The sequence below is a fragment of the Pecten maximus genome, unplaced genomic scaffold (assembly GCF_902652985.1).
Source record: "Pecten maximus unplaced genomic scaffold, xPecMax1.1, whole genome shotgun sequence".
NCBI classification, from domain to species: domain Eukaryota; kingdom Metazoa; phylum Mollusca; class Bivalvia; order Pectinida; family Pectinidae; genus Pecten; species Pecten maximus.
Window position 1 is genome coordinate 1 of NW_022983070.1, and position 26,257 is coordinate 26,257.

Sequence of the window (26,257 nt, forward strand, 5' to 3'; positions counted from 1 at the left end):
CCCTTTTAAGGGTTTAGTACATAATGCAGTTATAATTACTAGAATGATTCCATTTGGCACTAATATTTGGGATATCTAATGAAAATGTGACAATTCTTAATGGAACACTTTCCTGTTGGTTATCATAGTGACATTGAGTGAAAATGAAAATATTCTATAACTGAATATCTAATAAACAACATTATAATCTGTAAACCAGCCAAACACAATGGTGTGACAGCTTGACTAATTGTATGCCTTTTATTTCCCTCTCTCTATAATTACCATTAGTAACTACAATGTAATACAAGTGAAATTTTGAAACCGTCAAATCTAATCCCTGAGTGTTATTAATCTATGACATTGTCCACCATCAGTAATTATGTCTTATACAACCCCACCCCTGAGTATTCTAACATCCATGACCTTGCCTGATATGAATCCTGAGCTTTCTGATTTACCAATTAAAATACATGTAAAATGTATGTACATATGTTTTATACTTTGTGGTCTATAATGTAAATAGTTGTTATACCCAGCGAGCCATGTCAAAAGACTTCATGTAAATATGTATAGGGTGGGAATAGAACATACACAGAATATATACATCCTATTTGTTGAGATATTGCAAACCATACCCTGGACATGTAGAAAAATGAAAGCTTTAGCTTAAGAGTGTTGTCATTCAATGAAAAATATGAAGAAAAAAAATTGTAACTATTGTCCTTTTTCAGATACAGCTTTGGAACTTTTGTCAGCAGCAGCCGGAATAAAGAGGCTAGAACAACAACTACATAGATATGAGCTGCTGAATTTGCACCATGGACAACACAATACTACATCTTGCTCAAGTGTTATTTTGATGGTGAAATTAAGCAGAAATAATTTTTTTTTTTTTATTTAATCAACTTATTTCTAATGATATCTTCACATGTTTAATGGGTTGCTGTACGTTTTAAGATAAGATAAGATAAGATTATACCTTTTGTAAAACTAAATTATAAAATACATTAGCCAAAATATACAAAGTCGTGTTTTAGAGACTGTGAAGTTGTCAAACGCAGGGATTCGTTGGAACACCGTCAAATGACTCGTGATGACCACGGAATGAGATCAAACATTCATTCATTCATTTAATTGTGAAATAAAACTGGCTAGATATGTATTAATTACCCAGCTGTTAAAGAACATGTACTGTATACGTCCTTGATGTGCTTCGTTGTTAAGCCAATAGTAACATTGATAATGTGTGACTTTACCCCTTCCTCATTCCGATGCTTATCTCCGTTTGGTACGCATTTTTTGTTCTAATATTCAGATTATTAATATCATTCTCGGAAGAAGATTGTGCCATTATATAGACATTTAAAAAAAAGAAATTGTTTTATCAAAGTAATCCATACAAAACCGTCTGGAATTGCCAGAAGTCGAACAGTGGACACCGGCACCGCCATTGTCAAAAGTTGACATTCGATGTTTGTTTATATTTTGTGATGGGGTATATGTTCATGTGACTTGGGGGCGTGGCGTGGACAGATGAATTGTCCTTCAATAAGCCGATGCCAAGAAATTACCTTGAACTTCCCTTGACCAGATTTATATGCATGTTTTTTACCTTCACGCTTGGAAATGTCATTGAATTTTGTTTGACCAGATATATATAAACTTGCTAGCCGTTCAGTAAACCAATGCTAGGAAATGATTCTTATTTTTTTTCGTTTGGCCAGATGTGTATGAATGTTTTTGTCCTTCAATGAGCTCATGCCTTGAAATGATCTAAGACTCGGTTTGACCAGATCTTTATACACCCTGTGTTATTTTCAGACCGTAACACTTCGTATGTTGGAAATTCTTCTACTCAACCTATACGGCTATGGACGGACTTTTTACAAGGCATGGACTTATTGCTGGATAGACACGGTAAACTCATACGACAATCACATTAAACCAAATTGAAACCAGATGTTTTGTTCGAGGTCACACTTGTTATTTCGATCATAATATTTCACTCTTTATATGTTTTGTAAAAAATCTGGTAATAACCCCACATATATTTAAATACCTTGCTAATTCTTTGATGAAGTTAGCAAGCCACTTCTTCTCCTCTATTGGCAAGTCATAAAGTGATACAGAATCATTTTATATGAATTCCCATCGAGTTATGCTTTGAAAATAATATAATCGTTTAAATTATAAGGTTCCCATAAATATCTAAGATTGTTAGTTTTGCATATTAATTCGTCCCATCTCACCACCCTTACCCACCAAATGATATCATAAACAAAACACACGTGATTATATTCGTACACGCATGTAGAAGCTTTTCGATTGTGGTAGAAACATGTCACACAAACTCGTGGTTGCTGTATGTTGTATGCCTTTAATTCTCGTTAGTTATATTTCTAAAACAAGTGTTTTTCATAACTGGAAAAATAGCTAACGAGAAAGATGGATATAACCTGTACAACAACCATGACTTTGTGTGGCCTATTTATACAAACACGAGTTGCGAAACCTCTTAATCCAGACCTCAAGCTGAATTATGGATATATTTAGAATCGTTTATGTATATTTATAATTATGTGTTGATATGTATAAATAGTGACTTTTTCCACTATGGCTTGCCATACACAAAGGGTTTTAAAGAGACGCTAGTCATTTCGAAGAATACCGGACGCTAACGGAAAGCCTACTTGTCCGCAGACAGATGACGCTACGGTCGGCTGATCTAGATTTGGCGGTTGTCCATTGTACAAGGCCTATGTGTCATTGATAAAAGTATCGATACATGGTTTATAACTTTATTTCCTCATTCCGGATGATTGTGAAGCCATGAATTATGTCCTGCAGCGGATTATTGTGTGACAATGACAACTGGTTTGGTCATGACCATGACCTCCTTTGTCAGTCAGTGATGTCGTTTTAAATGGATCCAGGGTTTAATAAAATGTAGTGTTATCGACCACGATTGTTTTTCTGGTTTATTTTGTTTAACCTCCTATTTACAGACAAGGTCATCTAAGGACGTGGCAGGTTCGGAGGTTGAGGAAAGCCAGAGTACATGGAGAAAAAACCACAGGCCTACGATCAGTACCAGGCAACTGTCCCACGTGGGTTTCGAACTAGCGAGCCAGATGTGGAGGTCTAGTGATAAAGTGTCGGGACACCTCAACCACTCGGCAGACTCGGCCCCTATTGACAGGGATTTAAATATTGATATGAATAGGGCTGTTTTAGAACAATTGAGAGAAAAGAAATAAAATGACATTATGTCATCTTAAATAAGGCAAAATGAGACTGTAAGTATTGTGAGAGTGACTGCTCGTATGTCGGGTCTAGCTTTGTGTAGGACTTCATATGAAATCTCTTGTCACTATTACTATAGGGAAGTCCTTCATTTATACTGAAAGGAAAAAGAAAGACACGCAAGTATAAATTACTCGGTTTATGGGATTTATAAAGATGTTATCCAATATAGTAATGGTGTAATGGAGAGATACGAAGCCGATCTGTCGTTTGTGATAATTCCATCTATGTACAGTTGGTATGATTTGTATTGTTCCGTTAGGGCCGATTTCCAATATAGTTATAACACGATGGCAAAGGAGCGAAAACACGATTGGGAAGGAGCGAAGAAGCGTAGAAGCGTAGAAGCGAAGGAGCAAAAATACGATGGCGAAGTAGCAAAGGAGCGAATTTCCATCGCTCCTTCGCTCATCCACTTATTCACTCCTTCTCTCCTTCGCTTCTGATGGACACCAACAGCCCAGACCATACATTTGGTATGAGGTCAGGTATCTAGATGGACACCAACAACCCAGGCCATACATTTGGTATGAGGTCAGGTATATAAATGGACACCAACAACCCAGCCCATACATATGGTATGAGGTCAGGTATCTAAATGGACACCAACAACACACGCCATACATTTGGTATGAGGTCAGATGTGTAGATGGACACCAGAAGAAGAAATCATAAAAAAGATAAAATCAAAGTTTCCAGATTTGGCAGCATATTCGTTGGGTAGAACAACATTACTCATTCCGAAGTGTGAGGTTAGAAGATATAACATCCCGATGATAGGGACATATTCTACATTTCTCAGTGACAACAACAAGGAGTCTTGTAAACTCTATTGTGGAAGTTTGCTCACTTCATGACGATTCTGTTCTTGAAATTTGAGTTACTAATGTTACAATAAATCCCGCCTCAAAATGACATTGGCTGTTGATGAGGTGAACAACCATTATATATATATATAGTACGTGAATATATAACACAACAAAAGTCAGTGCATGATTTCATTGTCTTTAGCAGGAAGTAAATGTATTATTTCCTCACAGTTGTTTGATTCTGCTGTTTAATGATTGATGTTAGCAGAGGTATGCTGATTAATTATTCAATTAGTTAATTCAAGAATTTGGCGAAAAAATACACAGTGAAACATGCATACTGATTAAGTTTTAGTTATACTTCAGCTGCTACGGAAAACAAAACCCCGTTAAGGAGTTTGGCAATCTAACCAGAAATTGGAGGCTGATAGTGACCTTTAACCTGTACAGAACAGTGATGCGGGAGGCTGGTGGCCACCTTTGATCTGTAACAGATACAGCGGTGATCATGTTCATACTTCCTTGTACTTAAAACGTTTGTCAATTTTGTGAAGTTCATGTCAACATGGCGGATTTATATCGACCCTGTGTTGTGGTGTTTTTGTTCATGACATTTTGCCAAGGTAAGTATTTCAACATGTTAATGATTCCATGTTGAATTTAAATGTTTTTACAATTTCGGTCGCGTTTATTATCCAACTCTTTATGTAAAACACTTCAATAATAATTGATACAGTATGATATTTTTGTACTGTGTGTTAATGTTATATGATGGTGTTTTGGGAAATAGTCATAATATATTGAAATATCTTATGTGATTTCGGTCCAATGCTTAAATTGCTCTAGACATTAGAATTAAGGAATTTACAACAAGTCTCCGAAAAAAACTTATAAAATAACCAATTATGTAATGGCGTTCCTTAAAGGAAGTTACATATATACTATTTTGAAGCCAGGATGTTTAAATAAGCACACTCTCCTGCTGAAAAAAAATAACGTTTTCAATTTAGCAGAAATTAGATTGATTTAGGTTGAGTTATCAGTTAGTAAAAGTCTACTTGATAATACACTAATTATCTAATTTCAATAAATAGCTGTGAATCGGATTACATCTCTATTACCTGAACCATAACTAATATGGTGCAGTTATATACAAATCAATCTGTACCACAATCGGAACACCTCGCCTCCGTCTGCGAACTCTGAGAAAATGACGAGGAGTTCCGAGTGTCTGTACCAGTGACACTCGGAACACCTCGGCTCGGTCGGTTCCGAGTGGTACCAGTAAATTATCATTGAAATGAGTTATCCCCCTTAGTATAAATAATCATGTAAACCATGACATATATTGTGTGAGGTAGTATAATGTTCAGAGCGGCCTTTTGATTTAGACTAGCTAACTTGCAAGCATTAATTTATCATATATTTTGATTATCACTGTGTTTGGTACAATAACAAATTATTTACAGTATTATGGCATAATCCAAGTATTAAAAAAGAATTGAGATCATTTACATCTCAAAATAGAACATTGACGTTCTCGATTAGTCCTCTCGATATTGAGTTAATCATAAAGAAGTAAAAGGGTCGCAAGACTTCTACCGTTAACTCATGAGAAAATGATATCAACATAGCTGGTCGGCAAAATGGGAAATAATCGTTGCCTATAATGAAGAGAAATGGAAAATATTACAGTGTTCCTTTTGCAACAACTACAAATTCTTAACTCTGCTTGCTATAATTTACGGTTAACCGCTACATTCTGATAAATAACCTTACGCGAAAAAAATATTATCTGACAACCTAATTGTATTTTTTTGCTATAGAAAAAGGGCGACATTCGTTCATATTTTCTGGGAGTTTGAGGAGATTCAGGAGTCGTCTGACTATTAAGTGTCAAAGTTGCTAGATGCACTTATAACAATTGCATCACCGATTGATAAAGAAATATTGTTATTCGGAATTTTAACTAATACAGGCATTTATACTGGCATTGATAATGGAATCTGCGTTTTTTCTAGTTAAAACATATATCTTCGGAACCAGTACTATACACGCTTATATCCCTGCTTTTGATCTAATAAATGTAGTAAAAGCAAATTATGTGATTGAAAAAATCCATATGGTAACCATTATCAAAAATGTTTTCTAAATGAATGGCAGAAATAGATAAAATAAGTTGATATAGCCTGCCGACTGCTATACATTAGGCTGATAATTAATTCTTCTTCCTCTTTTTAGATTTCATTTATTCAGTAACTCTCCGGTGACCTAAATAAGTATCTAGCTTAGATTTGCTATTCTTCCACGACATGCTTGTTCCGACATCTGTCCCCATCTTTCCTTCTTTCTGTCTCATTTCTGTCCTATTATCAACTTTTTTTCCATTATAACAGTACAGTATTATATTAAAGAAAATATTAACTCCATTTTTGCAATCATTATTGTTTAAGATCTTCTTTGTATAATCTATATTATTGTTGATATAACAGACATATATATTATGATTAAGTGTGATTAAACTATTACATTCACTGTATTGAAGAATCCGCTCCCTTAAAAATAAAAATAAATAATATTTAAAAAAAATATTTGAGTTATCCCTCCTTAATTTTGTCTTTATCGAAAATCTGAAAGATTATGTGATGTTATGTGTAGGAATTATATTTTAGCCCGCAACAGCATTAGTCGGACAGATATTTTAGAGACATGATAAGCTTATTAAGTAATGTATATAATTTATTCACCAGCACGACCCGACAGATATTCTCCAAGCAACCTCAAGGCTGTATATGTGGCTGATGATGGCAGTATTAGAGTCACTTGGGATCCCCCTAAAACGTCGCCGCGGAGAGAATACACGTATGTCGTCCGAGTTAAGGAGGAAGCTACTCAACAGTTCAAGGACAGTCCACACTTGGCTTCCAGTGTATATACGTACCAGTATAACAACACAAAACCAGACACCAGATACACGATCAATGTTATGACAATCATATCTCGTCAAAGTCATCAATCTTCGACAACTGTTATCACTCGTAAGTACACTTTCAACTAATTTCTTTTCAGTGACCTGTTATGAATAGACAATGTAAGGTACCAATAATTTGAATTGACAATCGGGAGTTGTGTGACGCGCAGCACGTGTACTGCAGGGGCGCAACGTGTGTCGGTCTGCTACCAAGTTTTGCCAAGGGTTCGACTGCCGTTTTCGCTTATAGATTCCAAATACAAATGAAAAATGAAGCCATAAACGATATTTAATAAAGTGGTAAACATGAAAAGAGACCCCTCATATAAGTTCAACAACTGATAAACTGGTAAAAATAACACGTATCAAAATAATATGAGAAGAGTTACCCCCTGGGAAACCCACCTAGGGAAAAGTAAAAATTACCTTTTGGCCGCCGGGTTTTTTAAAAAATTTCCGATGGGGTTAAGGTTGGGAAGGGTTTATTCCTTCTTAAAAAAACGGTTTTTCCCTGGGTTTAACTTCTTTTACCCCAAAACCCTTTTTTTCCCCGGGGGCACCTTAGTCCCCTGGTAATAATGCAACCTTTCCCCGGGACCCTTTTTGGGCCTTGCCTGGTTTTAAAACTTTTGTTTTTAATTTTTTTTGGCCTGTTCAGGGAAAAACCCCCTTTGGGGAAAATAGTTTTTTCCTTTTAATTTATAAACCAAACCCTTTTTCCCTTTAAAAAAAACATTTTTGGAAAAAAATTTAGGTTTTCTAATTTTTTCCCCTTGGGACCCCAAAAACCCCCCCAAACTGAAAAACCCCAACCTCTTTCCTTGACCGGGAAAAGGCCGTTATTTCCCGAGGTTAGGGGTCCCCCTTTCCCGGGAAACGGTTTTTCCTAAGCCTCGTCAGATAATAATGAGACTGAGTTCTTATGAGGCTAAACGAACTCTTTTGAAATCTAGTAAGAAGTTCAGAGAGTGTCCTGCTACAAAGTCGGTGTCGGTAAACGAGGATCTGACCAAACACCAAGACAAACTTGCGTTTCACTGCCGCCAATTAGCGAAGAATCCATCTAACACAGTGGTCCAAACCTGGACCTGGGACGGGGAGGTGATGGTGAACGATAAATCGGATAGGATTCAAATATCCCAAGAAAGGACCTGTTCAGGTTTGGTCACGTCATAAGTACTTCCGAATGACTTTATTCGCCACACGGTGACCAATTTTCAGAAAAATTCTGAGTATCAACTGTCAGTGTGCAAACTCATGTACGTTTGTTAAGCAAACATAATACGTCACATATACATATATCTAGTGGCGTACATGTTATTGATCTAACGTACTTACCTGTAATCATATATGACGTCATATATGACGTCACATATACATAGAGCTACTGACGTTCATGATATTCATTGTAACGTTATTCCCTCTAATCACATATGACGTCACATATACATATATATATTGGCGTTCATGTTATTGATAGTAACGTACCCACCTGTAATCACATATGACGTCACGCGCTTATGATATTGATAGTAATACATTTACATGCAATCACATATGACGTCACAAATACCCATATGTATTGGTGTTTCAGATGTTGATTGTAACATATTACATTATACAATAATCTGGTGACGTACATGCTAATGACTTCAATAATCATTTATCAGTTTCAGTGATATCTATATTGTTTTGTATTCTCTTATCTAGTATATATCTAATGTCGTTTTTTAACTGTCAATGTGCATATCCGTGTACATAAGTACGTGTACTTTATGCTACTCATTACGTTCATCAGTGGAAATGCAACAAACTAACCGTATCTTATTTAGTGACATACATCTTATTATGACGTCACATATATATGTATATATGTCCAGTGACTTACATGATGTTGATGGTATTAACCATTGATTTAGTCTTCGAGATTCCAATGATATTGCATTTTCTCATCAAACTTTATTGCGTTGTTTTTCGTATGCATTTGATACATGAATTACCATGTCTCTAATTATTGATGTATGTATAGGTGTGTTGATGAATGCATGTATGTATATGTGTGTTGATGAATGCATGTTTGTATAGGTGTGCTGGTGAATGCATGTATGTATATGTGAGCTAATGAATGGATGTGTGTATGTGTGAGCTAATGAATGCATGTGTGTATATGTGAGCTAATGAATGCATGTGTGTATGTGTGATCTAATGAATGCATGTGTGTATATGTAGGCCGATGTCTGTGTTTGATTATTGTAGGCGAGTGATTGTGTGAATGTGTGTCGGTATGGCTAGCATGCAACATTTACATGCGTCGCCTTGTAAGTGTCATGGTGCATGTGCATAAACGTTCTAGCGGCTATATCTGTGTGTAATCAATAATGTGGGTGCTGGTGTGTGTGTATATATATACATGTATATATAATCTTCAATCTTAATATATAGCTTAGAAACACAACTGATGAAGGAAGACAACTTTTTGACTATACCTATACCGCTGCGCCACATCGGCGTTCTTAAAAAAGAACGTTTCAATGGCGCAGTGATGGTCGGCCCGAAACCCTGACATGATCATTGTGGAAATCGTCTATAAGATGATATGAATACCTGGATCGCAATGTATTTACATACATGGATACGAATTGTACATATATAAGATATATTTATCTCGGTACAACTACGACAGGAAATTCAAATCTTTATCTTCGGATCACCAAACATAGTGCATATGATACATTGTGCTAATAAATAGATATATAACTTAGAAACACAAATGACGAAGGAAGACAACTTTTTGACTCGTGCCCTGACTCGTGCCCTGACTTGTGCCGCTTCGCGGTTTATTCAGAGTACACCCCAGTTTTTTGTGTCATTGCTCAATAACGTAAAAAAATATTACAGTTAACCCTTATAATTTATGAATACCTGGATCGCAGTGTATTTACATACATGGATACGAATTGTACATATATAAGATATATTTATCTCGGTACAACTACGACAGGAAATTCAAATCTTTATCTTCGGATCACCAAACATAGTGCATATGATACATTGTGCTAATAAATAGATATATAACTTAGAAACACAAATGACGAAGGAAGACAACTTTTTGACTCGTGCCCTGACTCGTGCCCTGACTCGTGCCGCTTCGCAGTTTATTCAGAGTACACCCCAGTTTTTTGTGTCATTGCTCAATAACGTAAAAAAATATTACAGTTAACCCTTATAATTTAATTAACAACGATAAGAAACATTTTCATTAAGTTAAACATGTTTTTTTTGCTCCAGATGTTTAAAAACACATCGATAAATACAAAATCCCATGAACAACGATTACTCCGCTGACGTCACAGTCATTATTTATGTTATGAGATGATTACATATTTTTTTGAGCCAATGAAAATGCTTGTTACAAGCAAAATTAAATTATAAGTAAATAATCTTGAATGCATTTGGATAGAACTACAGTTTAACAATAAAATAATTATGCTGGGAACTTTTTATAGACCTCCAAACTCTGGAAATGAAATTTGGAATTTAATAGATTATTCTATTGTTATGGTAGCTAATTATAAATCTGACAATATTTTAATTACAGGTGATTTTAGTGAAAATCAGTTAGCTACTAATTCGCAACATATCAGTGACATACTGTATCGATAAAATTTCATTCAATTTGTTGACGAGTCTTCTCATTTTACAGAACACTCTTCCTATCTTTTAGATATATTTATGACAAATGATATAAATGTTATGAAGGAAGTTGTTGTGGGCGAATCCTTTTTACCTGCTGAGACAAGATATCACTGTCCTATTTACCTTTTTTCAGATTTTAGTCTTTATACTTTAATGAGTATCGAAATGCATATTTGGTTATACAAGAATGGTGATTATAAAATGTTTTGTTATAAGTTGAATGATATAGACTGGATTAGTCCACTTGAAAAATTAACAATTGATGAATTCGCTGGGTTTTTTTTAATTCCACAATTTTGATCATTGCAAAAGGATGTATTCCTAATAACACTGTAACAACAAGGCAAAATGAACCACTATGGATGCATAATGAAGTTAGAAAATTAATAAGGGTTCGGAAACAATTACATCGAAATGCTAAAAGTACACAAAATCCATATCATTGGCTACAATTTAGACAGGCAAGAAATTAATTTGTTGATGCTATTAGGAGAGCAAAAAATTAACATTTTTTAAAGTTAACCGGTAAGATAAAAGGTATGTATACATCTACACGAGACTGGTGGAAATTGATAAACACTTTTACAAATTTTCAGCCAAAACATCTCATATACCAACGCTGATACATAATAATGTATACTATGGAGATAACGAACAAAAAGCAATAAACAAAAAACAGATATTTGTAAAACCTGCTTTATTAGTCAATCTACTATTGATAATATAACACTACCCTGTAATGTAAATACCCCTGATAAAAAACTTAAAAATATTAATATTACTGAACAAGATGTTGAAGATGCAATCAATATGTTAAATATTTCCAAAGCTTCTGGTCCAGATAAATTGAGTCCAAGAATAATCAAGGCAGCAAAGACACAGTCTGGTTTTTTTTCAATTCTTGCCACATTATTTAACAAGTCCATCGACTGTAGTATATATCCCTCTTTATGGAAAATAGCGAATGTTACACCAGTTTTTAAGAAAGGCGATAAAACTACTGTTTCAAATTATAGAGCCATATCTTAGATAAGTATTGTTGGCAAATTAATGGAAAGGTGTATTTTCAAACACGTTTACAATTTTTTTAGGGATACATTTTTTTTTTAAATTGTCAATCAGGCTTCACATCTGGGGTGAAGAAATTATTGCTGTATTTTGTGATATAAAGCTTTTGATCGTGTTTGGCACAGGGGTCTTATCAATAAATTGAAAGAATCAGCCATATCTGGGAAATTACTAGCTTGGTGTGAAAATTATTTATCTGGCAGAAGTCAAAGGGTTGTAATAAATGGTATTTCTTCGGAAACTCAAAATATCAAAGCAGGTGTACCTCAAGGTTCAATTTTAGAACCTTTTTTCTTCCTCGTATACATAAATGTTATTGTGAATGACATAAATTGTAAAATGAAATTATTTGCTGATGATACAGCCTTGTATATGATAGTTGAAAATCGCACTCTCGCTATCAATACTAGCAATAATGATCTTTCGAAAATACATATATGGGCAAATAATTGGTTAGTAAAATTCAATCCAGATAAGACAGAATCGTTTTTAATTAGCAGGAAAACTATACCAGGAATCTATGATCCTATCACTATGAACAATATAAATGTAACTAGTGTAAAGTCTCATAAACACTTAGGGGTATTGATATCTGACGATGGTACATGGCAGAAACATGTTGACTATATATTGAAAAAAGTATCACCAAGACTAGCAGTATTAAGAAATTTAAAAAACACCCTTGATAGGAATTCTCTCCAAATATATTTTGCTTTTATTAGACCGATTTTAGAATATTCTGATATTGTCTGGGATAATTTACCAAATTACTTGTATCAAAATTTAGAAAACTTTCAAATAGAAGCAACAAGAATGGTTACAGGTGCTACAAAATTGTCTAGTGTAAATCTATTGTATAAAGATGTGGACTTGGAAAAATTATCTTAAAGACGGGAAAATCGCAAAATTGTATAGTTTCATAAAATGTATCACAAGAAAACTCCTTTTTATCTATCAGATCTTATTCCAGGTAAAGTATCATATAGTCATAGGCATAATGCACGAATTTTCAAATAATTTACTCTAAATTTATTGCAGGACTCAGTTTTACAAAACCTCATTATGTCTCAATACAGTTATGGAATGCATTACCAGTTGATATTCGAGAAAATCCGTCTGTCAGTATAATCAAAGGCCTTTTAAAAAAGGACAGACTAATAATCCCCAATAATCTTAAAATTGGAAATAGAAATCTTCAAATCTTACATACAAGATTAAGGTTCAAATGTAGTAATCATAACCAATTTTTGTACATAAGAAATTTAGAGGAAAGTCAACTATGTTCTTGTGGGTTAGTAGAAAGTACTTACCATTTTTTACTATCGTGTGTACAACATTATCAGACAAAATACCTTATTTCAGTTAGATATATTAACTGAAAAAACTTTACTTTGGGGAAATGATACTTGTTCAATACAGAAAAATGATCAAATATTCTTGACATTACAAAATTATATTAAGCTAAGTAAACGTTTTAGCTGATATTTTTGAACCAATTATGTCATCTGTCGAATGTATAATGACATACATTTATACGTAGCTCTATAAAGTAATTTTATTTACAGGTGTCACTGTTGTTTAATTATACTATTAATTCTAGTCACCACATGTATATATGTCTATTGATTTTAATTGTATCCAATAAATATCTTTATTTCATTTCATATTGATTTAAGGTGTTCCAGTTCGAAGATTTATATTTGCCTTTGTATGTAAATGGGAAAGGAATTAAGCTTGTTTTCTCATCCCATAACACATATTTGTATATGTATTGATTATTTTGATTAATGAACCAAAAGTATTGTTTAAACTAATACCCGCGAGGCACCGTGTGAGTTTTTCATGTATAAACACTTTTCTGGTCATCTAGACTAAATCATAACCACCCGCCTTTTCTCCCGTGTCTACTTACGAGGTTTCTAACAACTAGCCCTCGCCTTATCGGTATAGAAACAGCCCGAGAGGTGGAAATATTCACTAGCCACTCCGCGAGTGCTCTCAAAATGGAATAATTCCTTCAAGCAGCAATCTGACTTCCGATATGACAACGGCAAACCGGACTCCGATTAAACAAAGTTCTATACATCGAAAATACATAAAAATAATACATGTGAAAATGAAAATACATGTACGATAATGGAGGGTAACATCCAGCAGACAAACTAATATGAAATATAGGAAAGGATGGGCGACGGTTATCTAAATAATTCCACAGATTAAAAGTCAACACAACTTAACCTGCTGACACCCGGACGAAAAGTGATTGACCGCACAGCAGCACGGGTATATTACGTAACCGGATGTTACAATTTCCGGAATGAGTCCTAAAAACGAGTAAGCGGAAGGCAATTGCGTTACAGTTGTGTCCCCTGATTAAATAGATATACATGTATATAGAAATGATGTGAAATGTCGAACTTAACACATTGATGACAATAAATAAGGCTAAGCTATGTTACAAAATCATATATTAATGCTATTCTACCATTGATATTATTTTGTGAAGGAACAACTCGTGTGCCTACAACTTAGTTTACAATAGTACGATGCTTCTTGGATATCTGGCTAAATAGTTCTTACCTCAAATTGGGTATCCTCTTAATATCTCGTGAATAAAAATAGCCAGTTTTAAGTTTTAGTTATAGCCTTGCCACACTTTGGTGTTTAAAGTATAGTCTAGGGTTGAGGAATATAACAACTTTTTGATGTCCTGAGATCTTGTCACACTTAGTCTCTGTTACGCTTATACGTATAGCCTTGTCACACTCGGCTGTAAGTTTAGGTTAAAGCATTGTAACACACGGGTGTTAGTTTTAGTTATCGTCCTGTCACAATCGGGTGTTAGGTTTGGTTATACCCTTGTCACACTCGGGGGTAAGTTTAGGTCATAGTCTTGTCGCACTCTGGTGTAACGTATGGCTATATCCTTGTAACTCTCAGATGTAAGTTGTAGTTATAGCCTTGCCACAACCGAATGTAAATCTAAGGTATTGCCTTGTCACACTCGAGTGTAAGTTTTAGCTATAGCCTTTTCAACTCCGGCTCTAAGTGTTATAGCCTTGTCATACTCGGGTTTATGTTTTAGTTATAGCCTTGTCACACTCGGGTTTTTTGTTTTAGTTATAAACCTGTCACACCAGGATGTGAGGCACAATTGTAGCATGTCACACCTGGGTGTGAGCATTAACTGTAACCTGTCACATCTGGGTGTAAGTATCAAATGTAGCCTTCACACCTAGGTGTGAGTCACAAATGTAGCTTGTCACACCTGGGTGTATCAACTGTAGCCTGTCACACCTTGGTGTGAGTATTAACTGTAGCTTGTCACACTTGGTTTTGAGTATCAACTGTAGCCTGCCACATCTGGGAGTGAGTATCAACTGTAGCTTGTCACACCTGGGTGTGGGTATTAACTGTAGCCTGTCACACCTGGGTGTGAGTATCAACTGTAGCTTGTCACACCTGGGTCTGAGTATCAACTGTAGACTGTCACACCTGGGTATGAGTATTAACTGTAGCCTACCACACCTGGGTGTGAGTTTCTACTGTAGCTTGTCACACCTGGGTCTGAGTATCAACTGTAGACTGTCACACCTGGGTATGAGTATTAACTGTAGCCTACCACACCTTGGTGAGAGTATTAACTGTAGCCTGTCACACCTGGGTGTGAGTATCAACTGTAGCTTATCACACCTGGGTATGAGTAGAAACTTTTGCATATCTAGGTTCGAGTCCCATCGTCATATTATGAGTAAAAGAGGCACAGTTGGCGTTAGTGAACTTTAAATAGGGACAAGCCTTTTTGGAATAAAACTGGTTGATCACATAAACAATAACCTTACAAACATGATAGTTATTTGAAATAAAAATAGAAAATTGAGTGATTTGCTTATGTTTGCTTTTTTTCACTGAAAAAAACAAAATGTCAAAAACAATGAGATGTGTAATTCATTTTTATAAATAAGCTGATTCATGGTCATTGTATGAGTGCAATTAATCACTGTATCGCTGTATGAGTGATATCAATCACTGTGTAGCTCATTATTGTATAAGTGTAAATCATGATTGTATAAGTGTAATACATTATTAAATAATTGTAATCCATCATTGTATAAATGTGTAATTTACAAGTTTTTTGATGCGTGGAGGCTTACAATACTTGGTAGTTATTTTTTTCACTTTACATTCTTCATGACACTTTATCTGGTTGACAAAAACAAACATTATTTGCAATGATTATATATTGTGATTGTGAATAGGCGCGTTTGATTGTTGTTAAAAAGGTCGTTCTTGTTTGTATTTATTTTTTTTCTGCTCGAGACACAAACTTATTTCTATGTCATGTTCAATCAGTTTTTAGCCTATCAATGTTTTTGTGTAAACAAAAAGCGAAACATGTGTTGATTGTGGTTATTAAAAACGGTATTTTTAGATTGTATTGAAGTATTCAATGTTAACTGTATTGAGCATTTTAAAGGAGGAGGGGCAGTAATGAGGTGCATTGATTCTCCAAAATATCAATTTATGATTTCATAAAAAATACATGTTTTAAACTAGCGCAGATCAACATCAGAAACAAGCATACAACAGTTTCCTGAGCTGACAGCTACTTGAAGGGTGATTTGAAATGACAACAATTATTCTTGTGTTACAGTGGAAGCTATATACAAAGAAAAGGGTGCTCAGGTAAGACTGATTCTTCCAAAGCCGCCAGACAAGAGTATTTCTACCATTTACTTCAATGTAACGCCACTTTCCACGTACAGTTATGGCGAAGCAGACGGTAACAATCATAACAATGGTGTAACAGTGGAACTGACATCAACAAATACTGAGTTGACAATTGATTCCCTGGAAGTAAAACATGCTGGATACTACTACACCAAGATACAAAGCGGAAATAAGATACTTGGAGGGAAGTTCTTGGTAATAACTGGTGAGTTACATTTATTTCATAATTGGAGGACAGTTATTGGTATTTACTGGTGAGTCATACTTATTTGATTCGTGGAGGACAGTTTTTAGTAGTTACTGGTGAGTCATACTTAATGAATCCTTGGAAGTCAGTTTTTGGTAGCTATGATTGAGTCATACTTATTCGATACTTGGAGAACAGTTTTTGGTAATTACTTGTGAGTCATACGTATTTGATAATTAAAGCATAGTTATTGGTAGTTACTGGTGAGTCATACTTATTCGATTCTTGGAGATCAGTTAATGGTAGTTTCTGGTTTGTTATATTTATTTGATACTTGGGGACAGTTATTGGTAGTTACTGGTGAGTCATACGTATTTCATACTTGGAGGACTGGTTTTTTTTGGTAGTTACTTGTGAGCAATACTTATTTTATATTTGGAGGACAGCTATTGGTAATTACTGCTGGGTTATACTTATTTGATTCCTGGAGGACTGTTATTGGTAGTTGCTGTTGAGTCATACTTATTTGACACTTTTAGTACAGTTATCGGTAGTTACTACTGAGTTATACGTATTTGGTATTTGGAGGATAGTTATTATTAGTTATAGGATAGTGAATTCCACCATGCCCCCTCCCCCCTCCCCCACCCCCCTTTGACACAATTCTATAACAACAAAGTATTATGTATGTCGTTTTACGTCTGACTAGCGTAAATCTGTATTTGTCCAGATATCTTCTATATTTATTGACTGATCTCAAGGGAAGCTTGGTACACCGTATTTTGTATTTGGAGGACAGTTATTATAAATTATAGGATAGTGAATTCCACCTTATAATCCTGATATGTAGTTGAGTTTTAGGAAATTTGATTTGACTATTTTGGCAGAGTTGTTGTCCTTTGTTTATTCCTGTGTTTGATTTTTGTCTAGCGACTTCCTCCTACATTTTTCTACTAGTTGATAGGCTTGGTAACTGTGATATATAGCTGTGTTTCACTGAGAGACATCTTGATTCCATTAATCTTAGAAATGTTATTACTTTTTGTCTGGAGATTTCCTCCACTGTACAGTTTTTCAACCATTCTAAAGATGGGGGTTAAAGCATGTCACCTATAACAAAATAGATGTGACTGGATATCAAAATTATCTATCATGGTTAAAAACATATAGCTACAAAACAATAATGAAAACATGAATAGAATTCTTAAAATATCGGGGGCAATGTCTAGTTATCATAGTGTTTTGCCAAAATAATTAAATCAAATGTTGATTATTTGTCCATTGTTTTGTACAGAGTGCGACTTTTTGATTGGTTGAGATTTTTTTCTCCTCTATGAAAAAATATGAAAATGGCGCAAAAAAGGTGATGTCAAAATACGGCCATTGACGTTGCGTATTGATTAGTGAAACAGAATCCCTTATTAGATCAGTTAAATTGTACATAAAACATATGTTTTGATTTTGGAGATGGATTTCAAAAAATTATTATGAGCTTAAGATTCCGTTACAATCATTCATACAGTTTACAAATATTTTTTTCATACCCCAATGAAACTAAAAAAGAATGACATCAATGCTTAAGTATTGAGATCCAATCACTATCTTGCTTTCTATAAATTTGTAACGTTTATAGTAAGTAACATTTCATATAATTTGTTCCACCCGGCCTTTACCCTGAATCATGTGACCACCTATTAATTGTTTCTACTTAATATTTCTACTTTGATGCGTTTTGTATTTTAATAATCTGAAGCTTCATGGTTTACTGGCAATCAAAGCAAAGCACCGGATGTATATAAGATGTATTTATATAACTACGACAGGAAATTCTAATCTATATCTTCGGATCACCAACACAGTGTATATGATACATCGTGCTAATAAATACATAACATAGAAACATAAAGGACGAAGGAAGACAATATTTTGACTCGTGCCCTGACCGGGAATATGTACAATTAGTATTCATATATGTAAATACATTGCGATCCAGGTATTCATATCATCTAATAGACGACTTCCACAATGATCATGTCAGGGTATCGGGCCGACCATCACTGCGTCATTGAAACATTCTTTTTTAAGAACGCCAATATGCCGCAGATCGTGAGTTCGAGGCCCGGTCAGTACACGAGACAAATAATTGTCTTCCTTCGTCATTTGTGTTGCTATGTTATATAGATATATTTATATATATATTTATCTATATGATTTCTGTTCAACTAAGCTATAATTTGACACCTGAATGAGAACCTCAACAATTTTTGAGATAAAAATCAATTAATTTATATTTGTCATCATTGATTTTCAGACTCACCCACAAAGCCAAACATTACTCCCTCATCTCAGTCCCCAATTATCGACAGCTCTGTGACATTGGGGTGTTCATCAAGTTCACGAAGTAAGCCTGACAACCACGGGCTGGTTTTAACATCTACATGGAAACTTAATGGAACTGAGGTTAGTGACGACAGGTTCTCAGTCCAAGGCACCAGCCTCGTTATCAATTCAGTACGACTGAGAGACAAGTATAACCAATATACATGTGTGACTATGGAGACTGGACAGGAATACAGTGGACCTCCCTCTGAGGAAAGTCAGGAATTCCAGCTAACACCTCTCTGTGAGTATGACACAATGTACATTATCACTATTATATGGAATGATATAAGGTTTGTTTGGTTTAACTGTTATTTTGAGTTGGCGTCTCTTTCTAGTAGTCGAAGGTTCATCACATGTCTTTCAGAGCAATAATTTTAAAGTGTTTTGCCAAGGAGACAACCATAGCAGTACAAAACAGCCACTTTTCAGCTTTCTAAGAAACCTACACAGTTCAGGAGTTTCAAACCACCTCGGTTCCTGACCTGAGCAATATAGCCGGCGCTTTAACGAAATAGGCTATTATCATAGAGTCGTGCAGTAACGTTACTTTTGGTGAGGGATAGGTTTTTCATTCCCAGGTCCCGACGTTCTAACGCCAGTAAGTCACAGAAATCACAAACACACTTGATACTTACTGAGCCGAAACCAGAACACGAGAGAACATACTAATCATCATTACTTGGAACCCGAAACCAGACGAAATATCCGGAAACATACACATATACAGTAGTGGTGCTACCACTTTTTTAAAATTAAAGAAGTCTACAGTTTGAACAGACTGATTGCTGGAATATGGCTAAACATAAAAGACGACTCGATTATCTGACCAAGTGTGTCCATAGTCACTAATACAAAACTCCAGCTAGTACTGATTTTTTTAGTTAGAACCGTATCATTTTCACGTTCATCTAATTAATGTTTATTTAGTAATGCACACAAACGCTACAGAACCCAGCTCTAGATGGTTCACTTGTACATAATAAAGTCCTCATATCGTTTAGGGAGATTGGTAATGCGTCTTGAACAGAAGGTTATGATAGTTTCAGGATTGACTTCCTGGGGTTTTGGCACCAGCATGCTGTTGTCATCATCGTTCAGTTTAGGATCGCAAGAATCATCACTAGTCAGTATCGGTTGCTGAGAAGGCACACAGATCAACGTGGGGGTGGCTGGGATTTGTGGAATACGAACTTCCTTTTGAAGGACTATCGATTCCTCCTCGTCATCAGTAGACCTGTCTGGTAGTGAAGAGCTTAGCAGAGAATGGTCTTCACTTGTATTGGCCACTTTGTAACAGTCAGTACATTTTACTTGAAAAGAGGCTGACCGCACTGGTTGCCAACAAACTTCTGAAAGTTGCATCAGGCTCCCTCCAAAGAATAACAGTATCGCGCCCTTGTTTTGTTCCTGTCAGAATAGAGGTACACAAGATCGCCAACCTGGAGTTAATCCCGATGTGGTTTTAGACTTCTCGCTGAAGGCATGGTTGCTCTGAGGGGTGTTGTGTTGCTCCAGAATAAGCGTTTGATCATCCATTGGGATCTGTTGATATAGAAACTGATCACGGTGAGACCACATTTCTCTTGATGATGGCCACGCTTACGGATTCCAGTATTAACACGGTCAGTGGCCAAGGAAAGAGGTAATGGTGTTACTGCCTGGCATGATGGTTCTTGGTGTAGAATCTCATCTTCTTACTCCTGAATGGCTCTTTCTGCTACTGGGTTCTTTTTCATGTTCTCTGGGTTACCAATTTCAATTGTCAAGTAATATTTTGTAAGTAGGTCATTACCTACTAGAGCTTTGAACCCTGGTGCGGCGTCAGTTCGAATGACGGCGAAGGGGCCGTCTCATTGACAGAGTGGAATGCATAATCGTTGAAGTCCTTGTCTGAGTGAGGCTCGACATTCATCTTCAAGTAACAGGGTTAAGGTATATGTTGTCACGCAATCTCGTACAATGAGGATGATTTGACGTTTGATGATATCAGCAGCCCACCGTTACAGTGGGATCTGTTGTACTATAGTACTCAGGGCTTTCAAGAATGAGGGGTTTTCTTCAGGGACGCACAACTATCGGTGACTCTGTGGATTGCACTGTCCATGTCTAAAGCGTCCCGCAACTGCATCATCGAGGGGTGAAATAAAGTTTGAGCATTTTTTAAGACTATTGTTAATACTTCGTAAGCGCCGATAAAAGGGGGCCGCGGTGGCCGAGTGGTTAAGGTGTCCCGACACTTTATCACTAGCCCTCTACCTCTGGGTTGTGAGGTCGAAACCTACGTGGGGCAGTTGCCAAGCACTGACTGTAGGCCGGTGGTTTTTCTCCGGGTACTCCGGCTTTCCTCCACCTCCAAAACCTGGCACGTCCTTAAATGACCCTGGCTGTTAAAAGGACGTTAAACTAAACAAACAAACAAACAAATGCAGATAAAAGACCGGAGACCAGAAACATCTGGCATGTGGAAAGAGGAAACTTGTACGGATCGTTCCAAGAGACCATATTGCAGAAAGGTTCAAACCGCTCTTACTGAGTGCCCTGAAAACGGCTGTCAAGTTTTCTAATAGCTCCTCCAGGGTGTTATCACCACAATATAGGTCGTCTTCAAACAAACAAACACCATTTCCACAAGGTCACCAAGTACTCGGCATGTAAGCTCTTCAAGGGCAGTTTCAGAACCCGGCATGCCCATAGCACATCTTGCGTAAACTCGGACGCCCTTGAATGGTGTGACTACCCCACAGTACTTCATTTAATTCAGCAACAACGGAATCTGATAAAATGCATTTGTGAGGTCTGTGGCGATGATGTACTTCCATTGCGCAATCTGGAAAAGGGTGGAGTCCACATCAGCCATAAGGGATGACAGTGGTTTAGCATAGCGACCAACGTTTCCTCATCAAGAATGATGGGTTCACGTACTCAGCAGCGATGTTTGCCTAGTTGGTTCCGCGGGTACTGGGGTAATCTCTCTTTTCTCTGAGGGGGTTGAACGGGCCCTATGTTTACTTTTGCCTGGAATGAGCCCACAGCACCGTGGTATCCTGACAATGTTTGGTTGAGCACGTTATCGAACTCTACAAGAACAGTTTTAAATTTGGCCTTTATTTCGCATGGCATGATGTTGTCGGGATCGAGACTGACAAATTCTGAATAATGAGTTGAATGTTTGGATGTGTTGGGCGATAAAGGAAGGTCGCTTAAAGTTGTTTGGTCAGGAAGGAATTGCTGCGGACAACACAGAAGTGGTCGTTTTTCTTCATCAGTTGTGGTTCTCCTGTGATATTAAGAATGCGGATCTTGCCGGAGATACTAGACGTGGTGGAAGGTTGGAGCCAAATATATTTCCCCATGTTGATTGACTCATTTGGTTCTAATGCTACCTTTGTTCCAAAGCCCTCGGGAAGTTTCATTTCAAAGTATGAAACGGGGCTCGTAATACTTGTCGAACAGCATGTCTGTCCATTGGTGATGGTGGAGAACTGTAGGAGTATGAAGATTTACCTTCAAGAGTTACATGTCTTTTGGCAGGACTGATAAGGATATCGTTCGCCTCCATAAATGGAATACCTGCTAGAATATCAGTCTAAATTCTCGAGAACCAAGCCCTCGAAATGGGGCTCATATGGCCACCACGAGAGAAAGTAGCCCGTCTTTCACCCAGGACTGTTAACGGCGAAGACCCATCTGCTTGGTGAGCGGACTTGGTTGTGCTTGTCACACGCAAGCCCTTGTCAGCAGCACACGATGCTCGTATCATGTCTCCTGTTGCACCACTATCGATGGTAAGGCGCACAATATTGTGATCATGGAAAACATCCAAATATGGTGACTGGATAAATCTGACAATGCCCATGACAGAGGACTGGGGCTCCTCAGAGTCTGAATACAGCTCAAGGTCCTCGTCGCATATTTCGACAATATGTCGTGTTCTAGTAAAGAACTTCTGGTCTTGGGCGGGAAGGAAGCTGCATTTACTTAGATTGCCCTTCCTGCGGCTTTACATAACGGACGATGCAGCGGCTCGCATAGCTTTGGCTTCCTCACTTGATTGAAGTTCCTCCCTTAGTGAATCGAGTGCCTGTGATATTTCAGGTTTTATGTCACAAGCGTGCGGGATCTTAACTCTGTACCATAACGCTGTTTCACGACTTTTTGCAAGTCACTGTACATCAAGTTCTTTATCTTCGTCAATTGCCTCACAATGATGAGTGATACCCCAATCTCTGTGTAAAAGGTTATCCTCCGTGAACGCCATCAGTCTTTAGTATAAGTTCTCGGGTCTCTCTGTAGGTTGTAATTTGACTGAGAAAAAGTAAATTAAATGGGCTCCTGTTGACTGAAATCCGTAATATAGACGTATTTGTTGAGTTTTTCACGATTGTATTTCTGGAGATTATTAGGGCATAATTAGCAATCTGTCCTAGCAGAAGTTCCAATATTCCCACTTTTTGCTCAAGGGTGCAAAGCCTTCTCTCGGCTACCTCCTTGCCATCGTCTACCAAGCCCCTGAGTTGTGCCGTTCTCGTTTTCTCTTGCCATTGCATACCGTATACGAGAAACGGATCGAAGTTTGGATCTAGCGAAAGAGTATAGACGAGGATTTGCCTTTAATTCTCGAACAAATTCATTGCTTCAGTTTTTGTAAGGCGCCATTGTTTCGTGTTAGCCATATCAATCAAGTGCGTTCCACGAAAGAAATGATACTGCGATGTGATTTTAGACTGTTACCTTATTCAGCGTGGACGTTTTGAATTCTCATACGTTTGTCGGAAGATGTGAGTTCATATATAGCGCTGCCACCACGCCAGAAAGTGACAAATCACAAACACACTTGATGTGATGGACACACGCTTTACTGAGCCGAAACCGGAACACGAGAGAACATACTAATCATCATTACTTGGAACCCGGAACCAGACGATATATCCGGAAACATACACATATAACGTAGTGGCGTAAGAATTGTAAGCTTACAAGCACGCAGCTTGCTGAAAGAATTACAATTTGCCTATTAGTATATAGGCGTGTTAAACAACACATAGACAGCCACATGGACTGACTTTTTTCCCACAAAAAAAAATGATAATAATGGAGAGTTCCAAACAGATAACAAGGGCAATAACTTATATTTATACTTACAAATTCAAAATGCAAATTCGAACTTGTTATTGAACAATAAAGGGGGTCCGCGAAGGGGCAAGTGGACAATATGATGTGAAACATGCATACTTATACAAAACAAACATATTAGAAATTATAAGATACAAACAAGTTTGAAGTGACAACCTACAGTAAGGCCTTGCTAAGTGTAAAAACTGGGTGTACAGTACACATTAGAAGACAATAAGTTATGAATTATAGTTTATATTTGTGCCCAGGTGGGTTGGCAAAAGGTGTACTCTTTAAATTTACACGGCACCTTAACTTAATCAATAGCTTAAATTTACGTGGACAAGAATGAATTTTAAGAAAATGAATGGGAATAAAGTTATATTGATGTAATTTCATAACAGAGGCACATACAGGAACTCTTAAAAGTACCGTAATCAACCTATCAACATGTTTCTTAAATCTCACAATGAATAACGCAGATGTACATACAAAGACCCCGGTGTTCTCCACACGTTATGTGTGTAATCTTATAGAGCCCTTTTGGTGTAAAGATTATAGCTTTGTGGTTTTAACTAATTATAGCCAGAGAATTTTCAATTTCTTTGATTTTATCAGCTTTTATCAATTCTTATTAGTGCCATATAATATCAATATCCTAAAGAAATATTAGGTCTTAAGTGCGTAGAGTAAATTGCTTGCTGCCACGTCCAGTTGCACTCCACATGTACATACATAATCACCTTTTATCAATCTGATGGTCTGATAGCGATTCCAAAAAGTTAAGAATAATTAAATAATAATAATAAAAACAAAACTGACGAAGAACCAGCAGATTTTTAGCTCACCGTTTTACCGTGAGCTAATTAGATATCTCCCAGGACATTTTGATAATTCCTCCCTGGTCACATGGCGACCGTGACTATGACTTTCTCACTGAAAAACATTATGTACTGGAGCCATCACATAAACCATGCTATCAAAGCAATTAGGATAAAGTATTTTGCCAAAGGACAAAATCACGACAGCACAGATTTCAATACTAGACACATTTTCTCTTACCCTCAACAGGGATATCCACAATTTTACCGATGGGAGATTTTCTTCTCTTGCTCTTTGCATGTTTTCAATAATTGCATTTCGTCACTGCAACAATATAATGACGTTATGTCGACAATTTAATCACGTCACGTCAACATTTCCTTTCATTGAAGTAACATCCATATTTAATACATAAGAGGATAAACAGGTAAGGGAAAAATAACAATTCATCCCAAAGAAGTGAGTCGGGGAATCTTAACCCTCGGAGTAAGATAATCAAGCTGCCAACGATCGGCAAGCCTCGTGTTTGGCAACAAAGGGGGTGAAAGATTAAATTAATCTTGTAACAATTCATATACAATCTGAATTCCACATTTAAATTATGCTGTCAATAATGAGCTTCACTGACTGTAACGAAGCACATGATAACTTAAATTTAAGGATCAAACCAAAGACCTATGGATTACAAGGTCTTAAAGTGACTTGGGTTTGATTCTCCGATCAGACGTAAAAAGGTATGGGGACTCACCTGCCTGACCACGAGGGTTCTCCTTGGTATTCTGCTTTATCAATCATGTTTGTTGAAAATTAAAATCGCATAGCAGTTAATTGACTTCATTGTTTCACATTAGATTTACATCTGGGTTCAACTCTCTTACAGATGGGCCTCAATTTATAAAGATAGAGGGCGCTGAAGGTCGGTCCACATTGATCTTGGGCGATGCGTACGGTCCTGTAGTCTGTAGAACTGACTGTAACCCATCATGTCTCATGGAGTGGTGGAGACAAGGCACCTTATTGATATCACCACAAACGACCACTAACAACCAGCTGGAGTTGAAGGACAGTAGTGTCCCCAGAACAAAGAAGTTAACTTACACCTGTGAAGCACGAGTGCCGTCAGATGCAGGTTTCACTGCACAGAAAATGACTAAGACCATAACGGTTGAAGTTTATTGTAAGTATACAGAACCT

General features: G+C 36.7%; 1 protein-coding gene across 1 annotated transcript; it reads left to right on the plus strand.

The window, feature by feature from the left end:
* Positions 1 to 3,575: 3,575 nt before the first annotated feature.
* On the plus strand, positions 3,576 to 26,240 carry LOC117321404 (the record flags this gene model as incomplete). The annotated part of the gene is made up of 5 exons (XM_033875836.1): positions 3,576 to 3,659; positions 6,845 to 6,956; positions 16,484 to 16,765; positions 19,059 to 19,370; positions 25,944 to 26,240. Coding segments are annotated over exons 1-5 (1,087 nt in total), but the record flags the coding sequence as incomplete, so codon positions are not given.
* Between the last annotated feature and the right edge of the window lie 17 nt (positions 26,241 to 26,257).